General features: G+C 33.0%; 1 protein-coding gene across 7 annotated transcripts in view; it reads left to right on the forward strand.

Annotated features, from left to right (window-relative positions):
• The window catches only part of LOC138321349 (pre-B-cell leukemia transcription factor 1-like), a 47,673-nt gene that overhangs the window by 21,432 nt on the left and 2,441 nt on the right, over positions 1-23,800 (forward strand). For 4 of the 7 annotated variants that reach the window (XM_069264980.1, XM_069264979.1, XM_069264978.1 and 1 more), the window contains 3 exons: positions 5,934-6,060; positions 15,413-15,522; positions 18,792-18,896. In XM_069264980.1, coding sequence (XP_069121081.1) covers positions 5,934-6,060; positions 15,413-15,522; positions 18,792-18,896 — 342 coding nt within the window. Of the gene's footprint in view, positions 1-5,933; positions 6,061-15,412; positions 15,523-18,791; positions 18,897-21,165; positions 23,419-23,800 lie in introns of those variants that run through there. The other 3 variants (XM_069264982.1, XM_069264983.1, XM_069264981.1) reach the window with 3 other exon arrangements.

Here is a 23,800-nt window from a genome sequence, read left to right on the forward strand (position 1 = left end):
GGCATAACAAAATATCCATGTTTTAGTCATACATGTTACAAAGGACTGGCCCTGTGGGATTTTTTTTTCCGATTCTTGAATATTTTAATACAAGTTCTGTTATTCAATTTCCAACACATTATCGTTGGTGATTATCTGTATTAATGCTGGCTTTGTTGGGGAGAATCAGGGGCCGTAGTGATTAAGATAATGACTAGAGCGTGTAAGGTTTCTCTACAATACCAGCCAACTGAAATGTACAATTATTTACGCTTTCACAACGCTTTCTCCTAGTATCAAATTACGCTCAATGGAAAAAAGTTGTATGCTGATAAGGCAAATTAAAACCGATTATACCCAGACTCTTTAGAAAATTGAATGAGATAGGACACAATAGGGGCTGTGTGGCGATAGGAGTAGGGAGAAACGGCAATTCACTGTCGCACAATGGTGCAGAGGTGCCAAGAAATATACCGTGAAAAAAGATAGTATTCCCAGATAAGACACATACTTCTCTTTCCACCAGAATGATCGCCTTTTGTGTTATGGTGGCCTTCTTTACAAAAACATATTCCATGAATCGTTTGGGCCCAAAGAAATGATAATTTAGGAGAACTTTGAATACCAGAGTAATTCATATAACTTGTTAATTTATAAGAAAAATATCATCGAATGTATTCATGGATATTAGTTATGTAGATCTAGAAAGATAAACTGTGAGGTTATCATAGTACGTTCAGGCCACCTACCTGGTGTGTACCATCATTAAAGAGAAAAGGTATATAATCATAGGTTTTTACTCAATAACTGTCTCGGCTTAACAGGATTACACGGTTCATATTAATGGAATTAATAACTCTTATAATACGTTGATTAAATGTATGCATTTAGATAAAATTAATTTTGTGTAAAGCAAAATATTAAAAAGTAGAGGAAAAAAGTCCTCGGTTTATTTCATTAAAATTTGTTTTGAAAAATGAGTTTCCAGAAGTGATAAATCACCTGGTAAAAACATAATGAAGATTAGGAAACTATGAAAGACAAGTACAGTAACACCGTTGTTAGACTATAACCTGGTAGAATTGTCACAGAAATTGGGTTTTTTTTGGCCAGGTTAGGATAAAAGGCCTATAATTAGGGGCCCAGGGGTGTGGAGATAGATTCCTTGGGGCACATCATGTCAGACCTGATAGTGGATTAGAACATTTGGACTGACAGGACCATCCGTCATATACTGACAGCCTGATCATGTGACTCAGGCTCGAGTTGCTGGGAAGTATAGTCAAAATGGGGCCCACAGAAAGGGGCATTTATATATGTTACTGAAAAGTTAAATCATTGTAAATCAAATAAATCATTGATGTAGTAATTTTCATCAAAAAGGAAAAAAATATTCATATTTCCGAAAAAATTAATGAGCAAGTGTATCGTCATATTCAATTAAATATAGATGACAATGTATGAAAATCTGATGCATTTCACCCTGGTGTCAACTGAAGCATGCTGTTATTGCAATAAAAAAAAAAGCAGGTCAAATGTTACAGCCTTTGTTGATATGAAGTAAATCCACACATTTATTCTGGTGTATACAACGTTAACCTAACCTCCTGTTGTTTCTATTCTTAGTTGCAATACAGAGAATGTATAAATAGTCCAATGTCTTTTAATTCTAAATATTAAAAATATATTTTATAATATTATAATTATATATTAATTATATAATATATCATTATATATGTGATTAAATACCCTACCACTTAATTGAGTTAGAAAAGAAAAATCTGCTTCCGCTGACTTAAGAGCAATCAGAATTTATTGTAATTCTTTACATCCATATACTGCATGGGCATTAAAAAGAATTAAAAGTGTATCATTAACTACAATAACAGTTAATCCCTATAAACAGTATAATCAACTGTATAGATCTAGAGGATACTTAATGTTCTTATCCAGTCTAATGTTTTGTATAGCTTGTAACTTTCAAATTGTTTGGTGGCTTGATATGGAGTTATTGCCCTTTATTTATAGCTATGTCCTTTTCCATCTAACAGTAGTCAACAGTCATTGCTAGAGAAGTCGGGTGTTAAATACTGAGATTTGCACTTATCTGGTTTTGTTATATCATAGCAATGTAATTAGATCATATCTAATAAATAAATTAAAAAAAATATTACTATGTGCCTGGTTCATTATGATAATGTACATGTTCAATTGTATGATTTGGATTGCAATGCATATATATCAACATGTGTAAACTTTTCTTTAGGATCTGTAACATAAGTTTCAGAAAATTATCATATTTTGACCAATTTTTATATGCTTGATTAAATAGATAAAAAAAAAAAAAGAAAAATTGCAGTTGAGAGAAGGAAATAATTTGTACTGCATTACAAAGCAATGATTACGGCAGTAGATCTAGAACAGGTATATATTCAGCTCTTGCTAATTATGGTACTTGGACAAGTGTTTCCACGGTAATTTCTAATTCTAGAATTACCATGTACAATTCTGTTAACAATTGACCAACACTCGTATAAATATTTCTCTTTCGTAACTAGTAAGCTACCCTTGAAATGGTTGGTGATTCCTATGATTTACTGCGTACTAAATATTTCTGTACAAATTCCCTAGTTATCAGACTTGCTGAAATAATCAAACAGGATAAAAAAGGACTGCTGATAGCAACAAAACTTGTTGGAAAATGTTTGATGTTAATCAAAAGAAAGTGGGTTGGATTAAGAAGCATTATTTTTGAAAATATCTGTAAGTTTATGATTCTCTTGTAATCCAATAATGACCCTGATAAAATCTTATGGAATTAAAACTTGACAAGTTATAGCCACTTTGAATTCCTTTTCATCCTGAAAGATGAAGTTTCAGGATTTAAGCTTTGTAAACAAGTAGATCCTGAACTTATATAATACATGTCTGGTTTTATTAAAACAGTCTTTAATTGTTTCAAACAATTTCCTCTGACTTGTAGAATTGACTCTTTCCTAAATCAGTTTCACTGTTATTAAAGTGTCTAGGTTTAAGACTCATTAAGGCTGATCAAATCCTTTTATGATAACCCTTGATAAGAAAAATGACTTAGCCTTGAAACAGAAAATGGAGAATGTTGAAGCTGCAAACCGTTGGTAATTGTAGACTGAGTTTCCTTGAGGCATGTACAGATTATGGTTTCATGATCTGCAGAATGTTGTTGAGCTGTTAATATCTGTAGGGAACATCCTAATCCAGTGTGATGTTGTAAGTCATTGTTACACCAATTATATGTGAGAGTTTCTGTGATATATTTCAAACATTTAATTGTTCAATATTTTCCACAAGGTTTAGAATTATACTAATTCAAGAAATGATTGAATCCACTGAGTTTATACTGAAAGGCTATTCATTTTACCAATCTACATCCAGAATTTTTTTTTTTTATTCAGCTGAAATATTTTTTTTAGGAAACTTTGCACCATCAAACATGACAGTCACTACCTTTTGTGGTTAAGATTTTAAATATTGTGTGATATTTGGAGATCCTTGTATATTGAAAAATAAAGATGGAGATAAGAAAGGATCTTGGTTCTAACGTCATTGTTTACATATTGTTTTCTGGAGAATCAAATACTCATTAGTCGTGGAGAGAGGGAACCAAGGGAGAGCATTCTACAAAAGGGAGATAATCTGTGGTGTTGATTTGGTTATGTTGCTTAGAGTTGAAGGTTTGCACACATATATATGTAACTTTATATCTACTACAGATATCTAAAACTACTTGGGATGATTTTGTACAGGTGTTTTGCCCTTTGGTGAGCCCCTACTGGCGTTAATTGCCTTGGTCTCACATCACCAGTGTTAGTATACACACAAAGTAACAGTGAGAAGACCTCAATTACACACAGAATTTCACAACTGTAAATAGCAATGATCATCTGACTTTTTGCTGTTAACATTCATTTTTTAATGCAAAAGAGATAAAATAAGTTACCTGTAAAATAAAATAAGTTACCTGTAAAATGTGTAAAATAAGTTACCTGTAAAATGTTTAACACCCGACAGTCTTCTAAATAAACAAGCTATAACTTTGTGATATTTCTATGGAAATAGCCATTAAAATCATAAAAAGGCAACTATTTTATAGAAAGGTTTCATGATGTATTAACCTATCCTGTTGTTAAAATGCAATAGATTTTCAGATATATTCTTTAGACAAAAACAGCCTTATGATAATATCCTCAAAACATATTTATCATAAAGGATTAGATTAAGGTTTGATATACCACGGATTAGATGTGTATCTACAGGATATAAACTTCAGCATGTGTAGATAAAGAAATAGCCTCTAGGCTCTGATGGTTCGTGAGGTAAAGGTGTAATGTGTGTCTTAGGTGCGGGGTTTAGATGCTAATTTTATTGAGGGATAAGATCATCGTATGATACGCTAACAGGGAAGCCAGATCCTGATAAGATCCTTTTTTTCTGTAAACAAAGAGAAAATGTTATCAGGTGTGAGGAATGTGTATTGTAAGTCACTGTTGCTGTGGTGGTGAAATTTCAATGTTAATGTACTGCACGTGTTTTCTGTCAAGCAAGCCTAATGGGTACTTACCCAGGCACAAACCATTCATTACACCCGCCAATTAACTATCTAAACTACAGCCTGCATTTCACACGAATCACTTGCATGAAAATTTAATTCTCACTAGAGTAACATAAAAAGTGTATTTTCTCCAGAAAAGCCACATGGCCAACAAGCGTGGATGTGTTTTTGCGCCTGTTTTATACTGAAGGCTAATAACAGAAATCAGTAAGAAAATTTTTCTGTTTCTTTTGAATTGTAATGTAAGCTTCTGAATTTATTATAAAAACTATTATAAAGATTTTGAAGTGGACTCAATTACAAATTGTTTAATTTCCGAATGCATTTTTGTAGGTTTTGAATTTGGTGTATTTTTATCACGTTTGAGGCTAGTGTATACACTGTAGGTTTTTCACCCAATAAGGACCGTGGAAAAGCTTAGACCTTGTTAGTGTTGTAAACAGTCCAGGATATAATGTCATTAATGATAGATACCCTAATGCTACATCACAACCTGCTTGTTTGTTTGCTTGTTGTTCTGTCTCATTAAAATTTATATACTATTGTGTGCTAACGGAAAGATTTCTATACCTAGGTTTTGAGGCTATTCTTGAAATAAATCGATGTATGGCATTCAGTTCTAAATGATATCAACTGAATGCATTACAAAGTATTTGTTACCAAATAAGTGTGTTAGGGTATTCACACATACACGTGAGGTTCTTAATGTAAAGGGTTTGGCAGGCAATTAAAAATGCATCTACGAAATTCTATTAATTAAAGATCGAAAGTGACGATTTCAATTAGGATAATGGCATTCGTCCTGATGCTGTTCTAAAACCATTAATCTCTGTCTGGTGGTTAACACACGTAAATATAGACCAGTGTCTGTATGTGAATGTCAGCTCTGTGTACAAATATTTAGTTTCACAATTCAGGCTTCCAGTCTTAAGTGTCATTTAAAACAGATTTTGCAATTTCTTTTCAGCATTTATGCTGAATTGGTTGAGCGATCATTAAAATACATTTAAAAAGAAATTGTTAGGCCATTACAACTAATGACCTAGAATGATGACTTTAGATGAATTATTACCCTGGATATTTATACAAGCCAGTGAACTAAGTGACTTCTCCAGCCAGACATTAACTATTTTCACATGCTTTTACCTGATGAATAAATGTGTGGTATAGGGAAAGGTGTGATTATCCAACAGTTTTGTGTTGAATTCTCATCAATATTTGTATATGTTATCCGTTAAATTCTCCTCAATTTCTAAATTGGTGCTGCCAATTAAATTTTTTTATCAATTTCTAAATTACTGATATTGTCTTGAATTGATATTATGCATATACTAATATATTTTTTCTTCTTATGTATTTTCAGGTGTCAAATTGGTTTGGTAACAAGAGAATTCGCTACAAGAAAAACATTGGAAAAGCTCAAGAGGAAGCTAACCTGTATGCTGCCAAAACAGCGGCTGCGGCCGCAGCAGTAGGCCACGATGGACAAGGTAGTGATGGCTTGTACCAGGATTACGATGATGATGTATTGTAGGGGGGACAACTCTAGTTAGGGGAGATAACTTTATAAGGGGAAAGATATAACTAAGTAAAATTCAAAAGGGGAGGTAACTGATCTACAAAAACAAGAGGGTGTCTTCAGTTGAGTATCTTCTACCAAATAATGGGGAAAGCCTTCTACCAAATGATAGTGTTTCAATAATTGTTAACTATCTCATCAGATATCTAGTGGATTATTTAGTATTTTGGTTGTGAGTGTTGTAGGACAATTGATGATATTGTCGGGTGTCTATACAACTTGTGTCCTTGATGGTGAAAAAACTTTAAAACACCTCTTCTTAATACAAAATCATTCTGAATCACCAATTAAGGGCATTAGATTTAGAATTGAATTGCTAAATCTAAATATTGCTCCTTTTGGAACAACCCTGTAACCATTACTGCTTTTGTGGGGTCAGTTACCCAATGGGGTTTATGGTCTTATATGTTGATAAACTTGTTATTCGTCAAGTTATGTTCAATTGATATAGTCAGTAGTTCTTGTGCTTTGCAAATGGTAAAATCTACGCATTTAATTCCATTTCAAAGTCTTGTGATCTAATGGGGAAGAAAGTTCTAGTCTGATTATGTTATTGTGTAGTTCTTGTGTCAGTGAGAGGGGTGAAATCATATTGTCATTCAGGGTCAAAGTTCACTTGACTTTGATGCGATTCATCACATCATATATAGGTTGTAAAGTGCTTTGTAAGAGGGTAAACTATTATAAGTTGACATGCGACGGTAGTGATGCCAATGGTAGACATTTATATATGCTGCTTGACATGTGCTTTTCTGTTATCAGTCTTTCTGTTTTACTTCATTACATAATCCGATTTTAATTGCAAGAATATGGATCAAATTTTGATTTAAAATTTATTTTGAAATTCAGAAATTAGCAAACATTTTAATTAACACAATACTTATTGTTCTTTGGTTTTAAAAAGAAATATTTTATAAATTGTCTTTATAGCTGTTTTGTATTTAATTATCACAATATTTTACAAGCAATTTCATTTTGAAGAAAATGATAAGATTTAGTTGAGCCATTTTTGATTTTGATTATGTATTCATTTTTACTAGGATTTAAGTTTTCATTTTTGCCTTTTTCTGCTGCTTTTGAACACATTGTTGAATGCAATATTAATTATGATCTGTGTTGTTTGCTATTGGCTTTGATCTATATGTATATTTTGAAAACTACAAAAGATTATTTTAAGTTTTATTTTCTGTAATGTTAATTGATTAAACCATAATATGTTTATACTAGTTTATTTTGAAAAAAAATCTGTATTTGTTGATCCATTAAATCTGATGACGTAAACTTAAAAGTAGATAATTTTGATAATGGGTGTGCTAGCTACTGTTGGAATATTTAATAGACATTTTATATAGTTAATAATGTATGTATAAATGAAAAATGTGTATTTAATATGTATATTACAATTTTTCTTGCCAAAAATCACGTATTGTGGATTTTGAGAACTGCATTGGTGCATTGGAAGCTAGTTTCTGTAGCCATTTAATTTTTTAAATGGTTAGCTACGAATTGATAATTTTGTCGTGTTTGACCAGTTGAACTGAACACATAGCTGAAAGTAACAATTTCTTCAGCAATATTCTTTTCAATTTGGAGTCAATTAAATAAAGTTTAACATTCACCAATTAAGTCTTTTATGTTTATATCTGCAGCTTGAGTATTTCTGATAAATACATCATAAAATATAGAAAAAAAATATACCAGAAATAAGTAAGATGTAATACCTAGGTAACTATTTGTGTTGAACTTCTTTGTCAAAATTTCAACAACAAAAAACAAAACAAAAAATAAAAAATTGTATTAAGGGCATGTACTTTAATAAAAGTTAGGTTCTCAGAAAAGCTTTGTTTATCTGGTCAAATATGACATGTTTTGTATAATTCATTTGTGTATCTGTAGAACGTGTGATTAAGACAGCTTGTTATTTGTGTATTATTCGTAGTCATAACAACAAATCGTATGTATTTTTTTTCTTTTGAAACAAAATTAATTCATTGTGTCATTTGTAAACGTTTGAGAAAAATTGTGTTTTTTTGTAATTGTAACGTTTGCATGGAAAGATATACCTCATTTTAATGAAAATCTATGAAAATAAAATCTCCTGAAGATTCAAAGTCCATCTTAGTGTGATCTTTTAGTTATTAACGCAACGTAATGACAAGCTGTCTATTAAGACGCAGTGTATATCATACTTGAGTTATGTCCCCTGAATTTATGGCCTTGGTTTTCTCTCATCAGAAAATCTGAAGCATGGATATGTTAATGACAGGTTGTGGTGAAGCTATGTTGATCTTATTGGAGAATATGAAGATATTTGTAGTAATTTTAAACTGTGATATTTGCAAGAGAAATATGGAATAGTCATTTCATAGTGAAATGGGGGAAAAAACTTCAGAAAATAAATTCTAAGTTAGCTTGTGAACAGAAAATGTATCAATTATCAAATAGTACTTCTTCAAAACTGTCTGAGCAGTGTGTAAGATCATAGATGAGAGAAAACTTTAGGCAGTGGTAGTGTAAGTGGCATTGAGGAGATGAGCCAGATGGAATCACAGAAGGACAACGTATATCCCTTGGTTGATGTTTGCTTATACCAGAGACTGCAGTATAGGTTTATAAAGGGGACATAACTCCACATGATGAAAAAATCAGCTGAAGAAGTTGTGGACGTATTGAAATTAATGAGAAAGGAATATTGAAACAACGTGAAAGGAAAGTTTTTCCTTGTATTGACAGTACTAGATCTGATTTAAATGAATTAAGATCTCAACTTGTACCAAAAATTACACATTTTCTTGTATAAAAAAATAATGGAATTTCAAAAATAATGAAATTGAAATTATTTCATAAATGAAAATTTTGACTTAAATTATTTTGAAATAATGATTGTTACAAGGTAAAACTTTCCATTTCCAATGCACCAGTGCCAGAAGTACATAGCGAGTCAAATAATAACTAGGTTTGTAGACGAGATTTTCTATCACATTGTGCCAGTGCATCCTATCTTTTCAATTATCTAACACATTCTAGGTATAAATGTTTATCAGAAGATCATCAACAACACGATACTGACATTTAATGACTTTCAACAAAAAATCATGTCCTAACATTACGCAAATCATATCTTACATAGCTGGGTCATATTACTGTCAACATAATGTCATTATGTAAATTTTTCAAAGCTGTATGGAAACCTTATGAATACTATTTTACTGGTAGTTACACTACACACATGTACATTTACTGGTAGTTACACTATACAGGTACATTTACTGGTAGTTACACTACACAGGTACATTTACTGGTAGTTACACTACACAGGTACATTTACTGGTAGTTACACTACACAGGTACATTTACTGGTAGTTACACTACACAGGTACATTTACTGGTAGTTACACTACACAGGTACATTTACTGGTAGTTACACTATACAGGTACATTTACTTGTAGTTACACTATACAGGTACATTTACTGTTAGTTACACTATACTGGTACATTTACTGGTAGTTACACTACACAGGTACATTTACTGGTAGTTACATTGTTCACTGGTATAGTTACTGGTAGTTACACTATACACAGATACATTTACTGGTAGTTACACTACACAGGTACATTTACTGGTAGTTACACTACACAGGTACATTTACTGGTAGTTACACTGTACACTGGTAGATTTACTTGCAGTTACACTGTATACAGATACATTTACTGGTAATTATACTGTACACAGGTACATTTACTGGTAGAAACACTGTACACAAGCATATTTACTGGTAGTTACACTATAAAAAGGTTCATTTACTGGTAGTTACACTGTACACATGTAGATTTACTTGCAGTTACACTGTATACAGATACATTTACTGGTAATTATACTGTACACAGGTACATTTACTGGTAGAAACACTGTACACAAGCATATTTACTGGTAGTTACACTATAAAAAGGTTCATTTACTGGTAGTTACACTGTACACATGTAGATTTACTTGCAGTTACACTGTATACAGATACATTTACTGGTAATTATACTGTACACAGGTACATTTACTGGTAGAAACACTGTACACAAGCATATTTACTGGTAGTTACACTATAAAAAGGTTCATTTACTGGTAGTTACACTGTACACATGTAGATTTACTTGCAGTTACACTGTATACAGATACATTTACTGGTAATTATACTGTACACAGGTACATTTAATGGTAGAAACACTGTACACAAGCATATTTACTGATAGTTACACTATAAAAAGGTTCATTTACTGGTAGTTACACTGTACACATGTACATTTACTGGTAGTTAGACTACAAAGGTACATTTATTTCTAGTTACACTATACACAAGTATATTTACTGGTAGTTACACTATACACAGGTACATTTACTGGTAGTTACACTGTACACATGTAGATTTACTTGCAGTTACACTGTATACAGATACATTTACTGGTAATTATACTGTACACATGTACATTTACTGGTAGTTACACTGTACACAGGTACATTTACTGGTAGAAACAATGTACATTTACTGGTAGTTACACTATAAATAGGTTCATTTACTGGTAGTTACACTGTACACATGTACATTTACTGGTAGTTACACTATAAATAGGTTCATTTACTAGTAGTTACACTGTACACATGTACATTTACTGGTAGTTACACTATACACATGTACATTTACTGGTAGTTACACTGTACACATGTACATTTACTGGTAGTTACACTATACACATGTACATTTACTGGTAGTTACACTGTACACAGGTACATTTACTGGTAGTTACACTGTACACATGTACATTTACTGGTACACTGTACACATGTACATTTACTGTAGTTACACTGTACACATGTACATTTACTGGTAGATACACTGTACACATGTACATTTACTGGTAGTTACACTGTATACAGGTACATTTACTGGTAGTTAAACTGTACACATGTACATTTACTGGTAGTTACACTATACATGTACATTTAATGGTAGTTACACTATACATGTACATTTACTGGTAGTTACACTACACAGGTACATTTACTGGTAGTTACACTATACACATGTACATTTACTGGTAATTACACTGTACACATGTACATTTACTGGTAGTTACACTACACAGGTACATTTACTGGTAGTTACACTACACAGGTACATTTACTGGTAGTTACACTACACAGGTACATTTACTGGTAGTTACACTGTACACATGTACATTTACTGGTAGTTACACTGTACACATGTACATTTACTGGTAGTTACACTATACATGTACATTTACTGGTTGTTACACTGTACATTTACTGGTAGTTACACTATACATGTACATTTACTTCCAGTTACATAACATGCATGTTCACCCTCAATTTACTATCTATTTAATTTGAAATAAATCCTTTCAGTGCTTTCAAAATTAGATATTGTCCTCATTAAGTGAGGTACATTCATGACAAAATCTATCGTGATGCTTTATCCTTAAAAATGACAATTATTGAGAAATATGCACAAAAATACAGAAAAATATTCTACACTGAAAGTTACATTTCTGTAAAGAAACAATGTGTAAACACAGCTATCTTCCTAAAAATAATGGAGTCGCACAGATCAATACAATGTTGAATTATCGGGAGTGTAGTGGTGGATTTTCTGCTCTAACCATTGGTTGGCCTGCAGAAAGTGTTTTATCAGCTAACTTTATTGATTATTGTTTATTTCTATACAACCGTTCAATCATTTACTACCTCCACCTAAATTGTTTCCCCAAATTGACTGATATTAAATTTTTAGGGGAACGTTTTATGATTTTATTGCAGAACTGCAAACATAAAAACTTGACTGTCTAACTTCGATATGTCAAACTCCCATCATATTCAGCTTAACCGCAGAGTAAAAAAAATTTGATTTCTGGAACCAGATTCCATTAAAATTTCCCAATTCCTTAATAAGTATTCCATAACAATGATTCTTGAATTGTATGTGTGAAAATGTAGTATTAATAATTGTTAAGGATATACATATTTTATTTGAAACATTTATTAACGCCCTCTTTCATACAGTATGATACAGTAGTAAATGACATCATGTTAAATATCATATTAAAAAAGCTGAAAGTCAAAGAGTTAAGACATTTTTTGGCTGTAACATTTTGATCACATTCAACAGAACCACAGAGAAAAAATATTTGATTTATTGCAATGATGTCGTCATAACTGCACTGTCACAATAATCTTTAGATATTGGTAATTTTTTTAGGATAAGTTTTAATCATGAGCACATTGGTTGGATTTGGGATAAAAGAGTTGAAAGTCAAAGTATTGGATCCTGATGTTATGCTTCTCCTCTTAGATCAGGTCACTAGTGTGGCATCACTTTCTGTGTTGTATTTGTATATAGTGCCTTGATAGTGTTATAAATTGGCATAGAAGTCCTGTGACCTGCGCTGCTGTACTGTACTCTGTGATTTAACAGTACCACTCTGCATTAGAGTACCCTTCTGTGACTACTGTATTTGAATCAGTTATTTGGTGGGGCCCGAGGACCACGACCGAATGACATATAAACATTCCGTAGTAAAGACAAGTATTGGTGACATTTAGTAGAATGATTTCCCAAGATTTGTAGATTTTATCTGATTTTTTACTGACCTTTGAGATGTTCAAAGAGTTGTAATGGAGACTATAATTATTAAAACTTGATTTTATTCATCTCTTCAAAGTCTGCTACAGTTAAATCTTGGCATTTAATGTTTGTAATGTTGAGTTCTAGTAAAACTACCGAAAGACAATAAATAGAGACATTATTACTAGGTCTCGGAATGTACGGCAGGGGAACACAAAATCAATTCTAAAGTACAGGTCTTAGGTGTCTGTGGGGTCCCCTATACCAAAAAACACTACAGATTCTAACTATAAAAGTTTAATTATTAACAAACATAAATTTTAAAGCATTGACGTAGGAATTTTATACCAAATATAAAAAGTGCTCTTTAGTTTGTTGGTAGAGTGTACTTTAACAACAATCAATATTTACATTTTTTTACCGGTATATTATTACATGTTTTAACAAGCATTGCACATTTCCAACCATTTTCGATATTATATAATGACAAATATATGTTTATATCTAAAACAGAATGGTTTATGTGAAGGTCAAGGTTAGTCGTGAGGTGAAGGTCATCAGTGGTAGCTGTATAATGGCTGATGTATCAGGCAGATAGACATAGCTGAGTGTTGTTACCATGGTAACCATGTACCGATCTGTGTGTTGTTGCCATGGTTACCGTGCTGGTGTGATATTCTGCAGATAAAAACATACATGTGTTCCAAAGAAGAAAACAATGGTGTCTTGTTCATTGTTCACTGTATATTCTAGTGATGCTTTCTATAAAAAAAAATCACTGTAATATAGGGAAATAGAGTGAAAAGGGTATTTTGTATTTGCCTGAAAATAACACTCAAAGTTTTCTATTGTACTTTTACATGTATTATAAAACATTTGATAAGCCCTGGTCCTGATTTCTCAAAACAAAAACACAGAAGTTTTCTCCTTATGTAATATACTAGTAGGACAAAAATTTGACTACCATATATATATATGTATAAGTTCATATTTGACTCAAGTTTTAACGGGTTTCAGTAGTGCAGGACCAGGTCCTGACAGATGTAACTTCAGTCAAAAAATTTTTTCTTCTGCATGTCCTTTGTTTCGAGAAATCAGAGACCTGAGTTCCTTCGAAAAAACAACAGTACTAGCTGGCAATTGCCCCACAATGGCTATGCAACTGAGAATTAGAGGGCTGGTGATAAAATGTCAAACATTTTAACCTCCCTGCCACCATGGCATGGAAAAACCTGCTGGAAATCTTATTGTTACAAACAGCACTGTTAGATGTTGCTACCAATCCCTTTTTCATCAGTGTGAGAACACAGCCATCATGGTGCTATTGTCACATGGCAAACACATCCAGATTGTTTCTTTGTGTATCCAATAAAGAATCAAAGCTGGGACTGGGAACAGGTTACTTCTCCCCTACAGTACTGCTAAGGCTCTTGGCTACAGGGTTGTGGTGGTGGAGGCAAACACCAAAGAAATTATCTGTCAATGTTCAAATCAGGGATATGATAAACGCAATTTATTCTAAGAAATTATTTTGTGTAATTGAACATGCATGTTTAGCTGTTTTCTTATTCTGAGTGCATATTCATGACCCCTTTGTTGAAATGAAAAACAGAAATTTATTATGGGAGGCAATGCAATGATATTATTATGAAAGACTCTACTTGATTGAAAACCTGTATCATAATTCTCTTTACCAATTGACCAATAAAAAGTTATGTTATATCACAGTTCTGGTTGCATCATGTGTAAAATGGAATTGTGTGTTCTGTGATATTCAATTTCATTTGAGATTGCTGGTGACAAAACAATTGATCTTACAGAAAATTTAATGTAAATATTTTTTGTGTGGAGTAAAGGTTTAAGATTTCATTACTTTGGTTGGTCTCATTCAGAGGCGAGAGTTTGGGGATATGAGACTAAGTTTGTTGCAATATTTTGTTGTTTTCCCAACCAGATGGGCTGCTGGTTACAACTTAGTTCCTATGTTGTGTTGTTTTCCCAACAGATGGAGCTCTCATTTACAACATAGTTACATGTTTTGTTGTTTTCCTGACCAGATGCGGCTGCCTTAATTCCAACTTTGTGTTCTTTTCCCCACCAGATGGGCTGCCGGTTACAACTTAGTTACATTATATTGTTGTTTTCCCCACCAGATGGACTGCCAGTTACAACTTAGTTACATTATATTGTTGTTTTTACCCCACCAGATGGGCTGCAGGTTACAACTTAGTTACATTATATTGTTGTTTTTCCCTCCAGGTGGAGCTGCTGGTTACAACTTAGTTACATTATATTGTTGTTTTTCCCTCCAGGTGGAGCTGCTGGCTACAACCTAGTTACATTATGTTGTTGTTTTTCCCTCCAGGTGGAGCTGCTGGTTACAACTTAGTTACATTATATTGTTGTTTTTCCCTCCAGGTGGAGCTGCTGGTTACAACTTAGTTACATTATATTGTTGTTTTTCCCTCCAGGTGGAGCTGCTGGCTACAACTTAGTTACATTATATTGTTGTTTTTCCCTCCAGGTGGAGCTGCTGGCTACAACTTAGTTACATTATATTGTTGTTTTTCCCTCCAGGTGGAGCTGCTGGATACAACTTAGTTACATTATATTGTTGTTTTTCTCTCCAGGTGGAGCTGCTGGCTACAACTTAGGATCATCACAAGGAGGCATTGGGGGCCAGGGCAGTGGCATGTACATGAACCTGAATGGAGACAACTACCAAAGCAGTGAGAACTCGGTAGGCATCCATGTTTAGGTGTAAGACTAGGCTAGACTGCACTCCTCACATCCATTATAGTCCTCCACCTCACAGTAGGGACATCATAACCTGGAAATTCTAATTAGGATTCAATTCTCAAAGAGTTCCACTCATAATCCATCTGTCATCTCTAAATTTTGAAATGTCTTGACCTTGACCCTAGCAGTATAACTACGACAGTCATCATTGTCTTGACCATAGAACCTGGCATAGAGAATTATGATTTTAATTTTTGACCTTGACCCTGACATAGAAAGGAAACTACCATGATAACCTTGACTTTGGTACTGTAGGATTGACATTAAAATTATACACTTGAAAATGACTGATTCTACATTATTTATTCTTTTGTTACATGATTCAGTAGTTAGAAACAATCTTTTGCCCCCCCATCACTTGATATTGAAAAAGTGATTTTTTAGCTCAGGTTACACAACTGAAAGTCAAATGGATGACCTTGAATGTTGGTGTTGTGATTTGACCTTTGTGGCCATTAATACTGTTGTTAAATAAGCATGCTGAATGTTAAACTGTGTTAGCATGAGCATGACCGATGTATACACAGAACCAATGCTTCACAATACATTGTGTTTAGTATTATTGATAGATATAGCTTATATAAATATACAAGTATATTCCAACTGTAGTTTTGCTCTCAAACACCCAGAGTTTGGGGAGGAATTTATTTTTGTGATAAGGATATCTGTCTGTCTGTTCACCACATTTTGTGTAGTCTACAACTATTCACACTATGGACAATTGTTTTCGTGACATTTCCCGATATATCCCTAAAAGCTATTTATAGTTCCATCTATTCTAACTAGAGTTATGGACCTTTATACCTTTACTCCAAGTTTATCTAAAGCTACACAAGATTGCTATTTATCAGAATGTCTGATGACCATAATATCAAAATCACTATGTAAAGGTTTTGTGAAAGTTCCAAAAAACATAAAAATGAGAAAAATTGAGAAAGATTATCTCAACATCATACTTGTGGAAATTACATAGAGTATGTCATTATAGCTTGTTTTTAAATTTCAAAGTTTTAATTAATCATATTTTTGCATGCAAATGATAATCATAAATGACGATTTATTTTATTGTAAATAAATAGGATAAAAAGAATTAAAAACAAAGTACCAAGATTGCCAGTGTGAATGAATACATACAATAAAACAGATTAAATAAGTAAAACACATACAATGTATAGAAAGTTTTCTGACGCTTTTAAAATACACTGTAGCCTGAAATAAACAATACTTTAGCTTTAAACATGCATTTATAAATAAAGCAAGCATTAATTTAATATAACACTATTCCATAAGATTTAAAACATTTCTCAAAATTTGCATATCTTATGCAGTTTTTAGCCCACCATCATCAGATGGTGGGCTATTCAAATCGCCCTGTGTCTGTGGTCCATCATCCAGCGTCCAGCGTCCGTCCGTAAACAATGCTTGTTATCACTATTTCTTAAAAACTACAGCAGGGATTTTGTTCAAACTTCACATGGAGGGTCCCCTTGGTCCCTAGTTGTGCCATACAGATTTTGTGGCTGATCGAAAACACAAGATGGCCGCCAGGCAGCCATCTTTGATTTTGGCAGTTGAAGTTTGTTATCTTAAGGGATTTTGTTCAACTTTCACATGGAGGGTACCCTTGGTCCCTAGTTGGCCAAACAGATTTTGAGGCTGATCGGAAAAACAAGATGGCCGCCAAGCAGACATTTTTGATTTTGGCAGTTAAAGTTTCTTATAGATATTTCTTGAGAACTACTGAAGGGATTTTGTTCAAACTTCACATGGAGGGTACCCTTGGTCCCTAGTTGCGCCACACAGATTTTGAGTCTGATCAGAAAAACAAGATGGCTTCCTAGCAGCCATCTTGAATTTGGGCAGTTGAAGTTTGTTATCGCTATTTCTTGAAAACTATTGAAGGGATTATGTTCAAACTTCACATGGAGGATTCCATTGGTCCCTTGTTGTGCCATATAGATTTTGAGGCTGATCGGAAAAACAAGATGGCCGCCTGTCTCAAAATTCATATGTAGGTTCCCCTAGGGACCTATAGCTAGTTGTGCATATTGCGTTTTAGGACCAATTGGTCAACAAGATTGCCGCCAGGAAGCCATCTTGGATTTTGATATTCAAAGTTTGTTATAGCTATTTCTCAGAAAGCATTGAATGGATCTTTCTCAAATTTCACAGGTAGGTTCCCCTAGGGCCCTAGTTATGCATACTGTGATTTAGAACCGATTGATTGACAAGATGGCCGTCAAAGAGCCATCTTGGATTTTGATAGTTGAAGTTTGTTACTGCTATTTCTCAAAAGGTACTGAAGCAATCTGTCTCAAATTATATGTGTAGTATGTTTGAAAGATCCATCTTTCCATTGTCAGACATAGATCATTCTTTGGTGGGCGCCAAGATCCCTTTGGGATCTCTTGTTAATTAGTTTGACAGTTTTTTATACTTGAGTAACTCCACACTATACAAATTATGTGAATAGTTGGCTAATATACATCAAGTTCAAGGCCAGAAAAAGTTTGTATAGTGATGACTAATACTATGATGTGTTTTGGTAACATCTCAAATATTTCTTGGACAGTGCCTTTCTATCTGGCAACAAAATCACTATTTTAACTGGCTATTTTTTTTAATGCAAGTAAGTCACAAGAGAAGAACTTACCTGGTATGTTAATAACCAATGGACATCATTAATAAGGTTATATAACTGTACCAGTGTTATGTGATGAGTTTGATAACCCCAAAACTGTAGCAGTAATGATCAGCCAGAAAGGGGAATAACCCATTGAATATTTTCCTGGAATGTAGTAACAAAGGGAGATAAATTGTTGAAGATTTCCCTGATAAATACCTCAGGATAAAGCAGTTTGAAGTGTAGTTATAAGGGGGATAATTTATATCATATAATATTAGAACATTTTTTTTTAATTGCAAATACAAAAATGTACCAAAATAAAAAAGGGAGATAACCTATTCATTCTTAATTGTGACTTAAACCAGTTAGATAAATCAATCCAAATGTGTGAGTTTAACACTAGCCCATGTTTACGATTTGATATTCATTCAAAACATCAGTGTGAATGATACCACTTCCTTGTTTGGGTTGAGGTCAGTATAGAATCTGCTGGAAGATAAGATCAGGAGGAGACAACTCTGTTAGTGTTAGCTGGCACGGTTAAGTTTGCATGTGTGTGATGTGTGTGCCTGCTCTGTCCCCAGGTGAATGCATTGCGGCACGTGATCGCCCAGACAGGGGGGTACAGTAGTGACAACCTTCACAGCTCCTCCTCGTCATCCATGTACGACCAGCACATGTCCTCACAGGTACTACATTCCCCTCGCAGCTGATTGGCCACCCATAAGTCACCTGGTCAGTTCTCTCCATGCGGATTGGCCATCCCTAGGTCACCTGGTATTCGTCTCCATGCTGATTGGTCAAAGACTTTTTATGGCATTAAATATTAATTTCAAGCTGCCATATTGATAATAACGGGACTATTTTATATAGCGATTGCAAAGTCTGAACAACTTCTCAAACATGTCAGGATCACAAAATCATCTGAATTCATTCATTATTTATTTTTGGCCATTCATTTTAATATAAGCTTGGTTATGTATAAACATTTGATGTTTAAAATTGATTATTTATTTTGAAAGTTAAAATACAATTTGTCAAAAGAAAAGAAAAAAACTCTTGAAAACTGTAAAGAAATTGTTGTAGCTTGAGTCGATGTGAACACTTTTTAATGAAATCAGTTATGATGCTATTATTTTGTTATTTTGTTGATACAGCTGTTATGAATATTTTGTTTTAGGAAGAATTTATATTTTAATTGTATAAATATTGTACTATGTACAAAATGTAGAAATGTATTGTTATAACCATTATTGTTTCTATGACCTCGACAAGGTCACTAAGGTAGATACTTAATGTTGTATAAATGACCTTGACATGGTCACTAAGGTAGATGCTTAGTCCTTTGTAAATAATCTTGACAAGGTCCCCAAAGTAGATACTTCATACTGTGTAAATGACCTTGACAAGGTCACAAACATAGATATGATCTTGTGTTAATGACCTTGACAAGGTCACTAATGTAGATATTTGATTCTGCATATTTTACCTTGTCATGGTCATTTTGGTACATATATAGTGTTTTGTAAATGACCTTGAGAAGGTCAATAAGGTAGATACTAAGTGCTATATAAATGGCCTTGACAAGGTCACTTAGGTATATAAATAGTGCTGTAGAAATGTCACTTTAAATGTATTTAGCCCTATAAATGAGATATTTTACTTCTCCGGTGAAATAAATGTTCATTAAATGATCAAAGTGTTAATTGAGACAAGTAGCCCTTGGTTAACAGAATAATTTCAAACATAAGTTCCATTATATGAAATCACCAATAAATGAATTTTTGTAACAATTTTAACCCAAACTTACACATCAGAATCTCGTTTTTTGCTCTCATCACAACTGTAAGTTGTCTGGTGCAAATGTATCCTAGAATGTTTGGTGTTTAATACGGAATGAACTGCAGATTTTATAAGCTTAATGTTTATTCATGAGTATGGTAGAGAATGCTGCATGTATTATCATAGTTAATGTAGCGTACTTTGTGTCATGCATGGCTTGGTATGAGAACAATGAATCATTGTAATGTTTTTGTTACTGTGTTAGTAACAGCACACTGTAATGGGGACGCGGGTTTTGTAGCTTACATGATGTACTGATATAGTATATACCTCCAAACAAACCATTAACCACTTGACAAAGTGTAATAATTTGGAATCTTTTTTGAAATTTTATTTCCAGCATTTGTTTAGATATGTCTAATTTGCTTACAAAATTCTGTAGTGATGTATGCCTAACTGCTGTCTTTCAATCATATATAGTTAATTTATACACAAATTAGAAAAGAATGCGATGTTAACTTTATAGAATTTATATTAATAAATTAAATCTGATAATTTTAGTGTATTTCTGATACTACATCATGCATTTTGGGAACATTTCTGGGTTATCTCCCTTTCTTCCATTAAGGTGCAAATTGTGATATCCATGACCATGCCTTAGTCGTTGATTCTTAAACTCTAATTTAAATGGTAAACTCTAATTTAAATTGGCTTTTATATAAACTTCATTCTACAAAATTGTACTAATTCGTCTGTAATTTATACATGTACTAGATAAAAAATACATATTGCTTAATTTTACTAATATAGTATGATAAATTCTCCTCTGTTATACCTCAAAGTGTACAACAAAAGAAGATATGCTCACTTAGTGACAAATACAGAATATCAAGAAATGTTTTTGTTCTTTTCATAGTTACACTACAGCAAAATCTTAGTTACCTGTATAAAAAACTTTTTGAAAATTTTCTTTTGATATGCAGGTTTTTGGAAACAAAATTCTTAAGAAAAAAATTGATGTCAAAGTTTTTGGCACATATAAATAAACAATAACTATTAGCAAATTCCATCATTCTCTTTTTTAAATAATTTGCATATTGACCTTTAATCCAGGTCGAAGGTCATTGCTCTGTACCTATTTTGGGTGATTATAGAAATTAACATTCCTATCCACAGCTTCAGTAACCAAGCATTACCACCACAAGATCTTCGCCCAATCGTTAGAGTGACCAGCCGACCAGAACAGCCAATCATCTGTGGTTTCTCCATCACATGATGGAATCTTTGTTATAGTTAGAACAGTGATTCTCTTTTAAAATTGTTCTGAAGCAGCAGCATGCTTTTAAGTATTCATGCCTATGTGCTGCCTTATATGTTTTTGATCTGGGTTCCCGATTGAAGGAGACAAACTACCACTAATTTTGAATCAGTCGTCGCTGTAATAGGGCTCTACGCTGTGAGAGTGATTTGTCTTTAGGTGTCGCATGGACCATCTCTCTGATTAGGATCATATGATTATGTATGTTATATAATTACCGGTGTTCAACTCCATTCTGATTGTGAAAGTGATGTCCCTTGTCAGCTATGTTTTAGAGAGACAGGCATAATTTAACACAAGCCATATTGTATTACTGTGGTGGAGTCCTTTTCTATGAGATTAAAGGTTCTAATTTAATTTCATTTATCCAGATAATTCTGCTCTTAAAAGCATAAAAAGGGAAGTAACTCTATGAAAAAAATACTACTGAAAATGTTTACAGAACAGTCAGTATTCAAACTTGGCCTAGGAAATTATACTGATGCCTCAAGAACAACTTTTATATCTGATGATAAACAAGAGGACAGGGTAAAGGTATCTTAAGTAGAATAAAAGGCCTGTCATTCAAGTGGCTAAGTCTAGATCTGTCAGCAAGAAAAATCAATAGATTAATTTTCAACATTCAAAAAGTATGCTACTTTTATTCAAATAAATTTTGTATATGGAACGTTGTAAGAAAGTTTGAAATGTTAATGTTGGATCAAATTTTAATGTAAAGCAACAGAGTTTGTTTTAATTTGTTTAAGTGCTTTTAACTAGTGGTTGTGCAGACCCGATTTGATTTTATGATTATAAGACACTGTGCCATAATTTTTTCCCGTTTTATTATTTTTTTACTTTGTTGATAATCTACATCCATTTTTTACAAAATCTCCTCCTTTTCCCAATTTGTTTGTTACCTTGTTTTACTGGAAAAGCAGTATCCCGTCAAACTTCCTGTTTTATTATAAGTCTGTGCCAGTTCCTCGATCAGCCTCATGTATCTTCAGGTCTTGGCAATGTCTCTCACCAGTTAAATATTCTGTCTGGCTCATTTTGTCATCCCGGTCTTCATCCCATAATTAAAATTTCATAAGGATAAGGAAATATCTATGTATATTGTAAAATACTAGAATTGTTTTTGTTGGTGCATATTTGACGAAATAGACGTTTCTGAATCAATCTAAACTTTGATCTTTACTAAGTACAGATCTTCAATCACTGCCCAGTAGCTAATCCTGTCACCCCCACAAACCCACATTAGACTGTGCCATTACCTGTACAGGGAGATTTTATTTAAATTATGTGGGGTTGACTGGGGCCAATATATTTGTTGTGAAGTGTGTAAAAATTAAGAGATTATAAATTAATGAACTTTGTTATTTTAAAGAGTTATACATGTACATTTTGAAACTTAAAAATAGTAATGAATGTCAGTTATAATGTTTTCAAACAGCATTGAGTAATTTTGTTGTCATAGCTCTGTCTAGGTTGTTCATATTTCTTCAATATTTATTGTTAAGTATTTTCATTGAAATATAACAAATACAATTTTTTAGAAATCATCATAAATGTTTCCTTTCTTTCCTTGACCTTAAATTTTGAAGGTCATGTGAATTTTTTTTTCATCCAGTGTGTCACGGTAGATTCAACATTTTAAAATTAAAATGATTTTTACATGATTTTTTTTTTTCCTTTCTAAAATACATCCTCTATTTTGTCCTAGAAAATTGTCTGTAATGAATCAAAATTCTAATGTTATATCTTGAGAATTTGTTATATTTGATGTGAATCATTGATATGTTGATTCCCTTATTAATGTAGCTTTATACATGTTTTGGCCATTTGTTGGTCAGTACACTTACTGGTCAACTCATTATGTAATGGTTAGTACAAATATTCATTATTTCATTTTAAATTGACCCGTACACACATGGGTTAACTCAGTACAGTGTAGCTGGTCAGTATGTATACATATACATGTATCAGAGTCCATCTAAGCTATTTTTCTAAGTTGTCTCCCTAGTAGCTGTCTGTTTGATATGTTGTATTGTCATAAACTCATACAGAAACATAATAGACATTGAGATGTGTACAGATTTTAAGGAAATAATAAATCAAATATAAAACCATGTTGAGTTATGTGTCTGTGTTTTGTACAAACTCAACAATGTTTTCTCATTTCCGATATGAATCCTTTGAATTTCTTTTTCAGAAAAGAAATACAGAAACCAGGATAATTAACAAGCATAATCAGCAGATTATCATATTATCATATAATCACGTACTCATTTGTCTGTTTCCATTGTTTAGCAAAACCTTGATATTGAACTCTTCTTGTGCAAGGAAATAAAACCATTCTGCTGATTTGATTGGTTGATTTGAATGGAACTCTCCTTGATCAAGTATGACAGACTATTCGTTTGATCGGGTTTGTCAAAAACTTGAATGGAACTCTTCATGCTGGAGGTGTTAAAAGTCCATTCTGTTGTCTCCGATTGGTTGATTTGACAT

The sequence above is a fragment of the Argopecten irradians genome, chromosome 4 (assembly GCF_041381155.1).
Source record: "Argopecten irradians isolate NY chromosome 4, Ai_NY, whole genome shotgun sequence".
In the NCBI taxonomy this organism is placed as follows: Eukaryota; Metazoa; Mollusca; class Bivalvia; order Pectinida; family Pectinidae; genus Argopecten; species Argopecten irradians.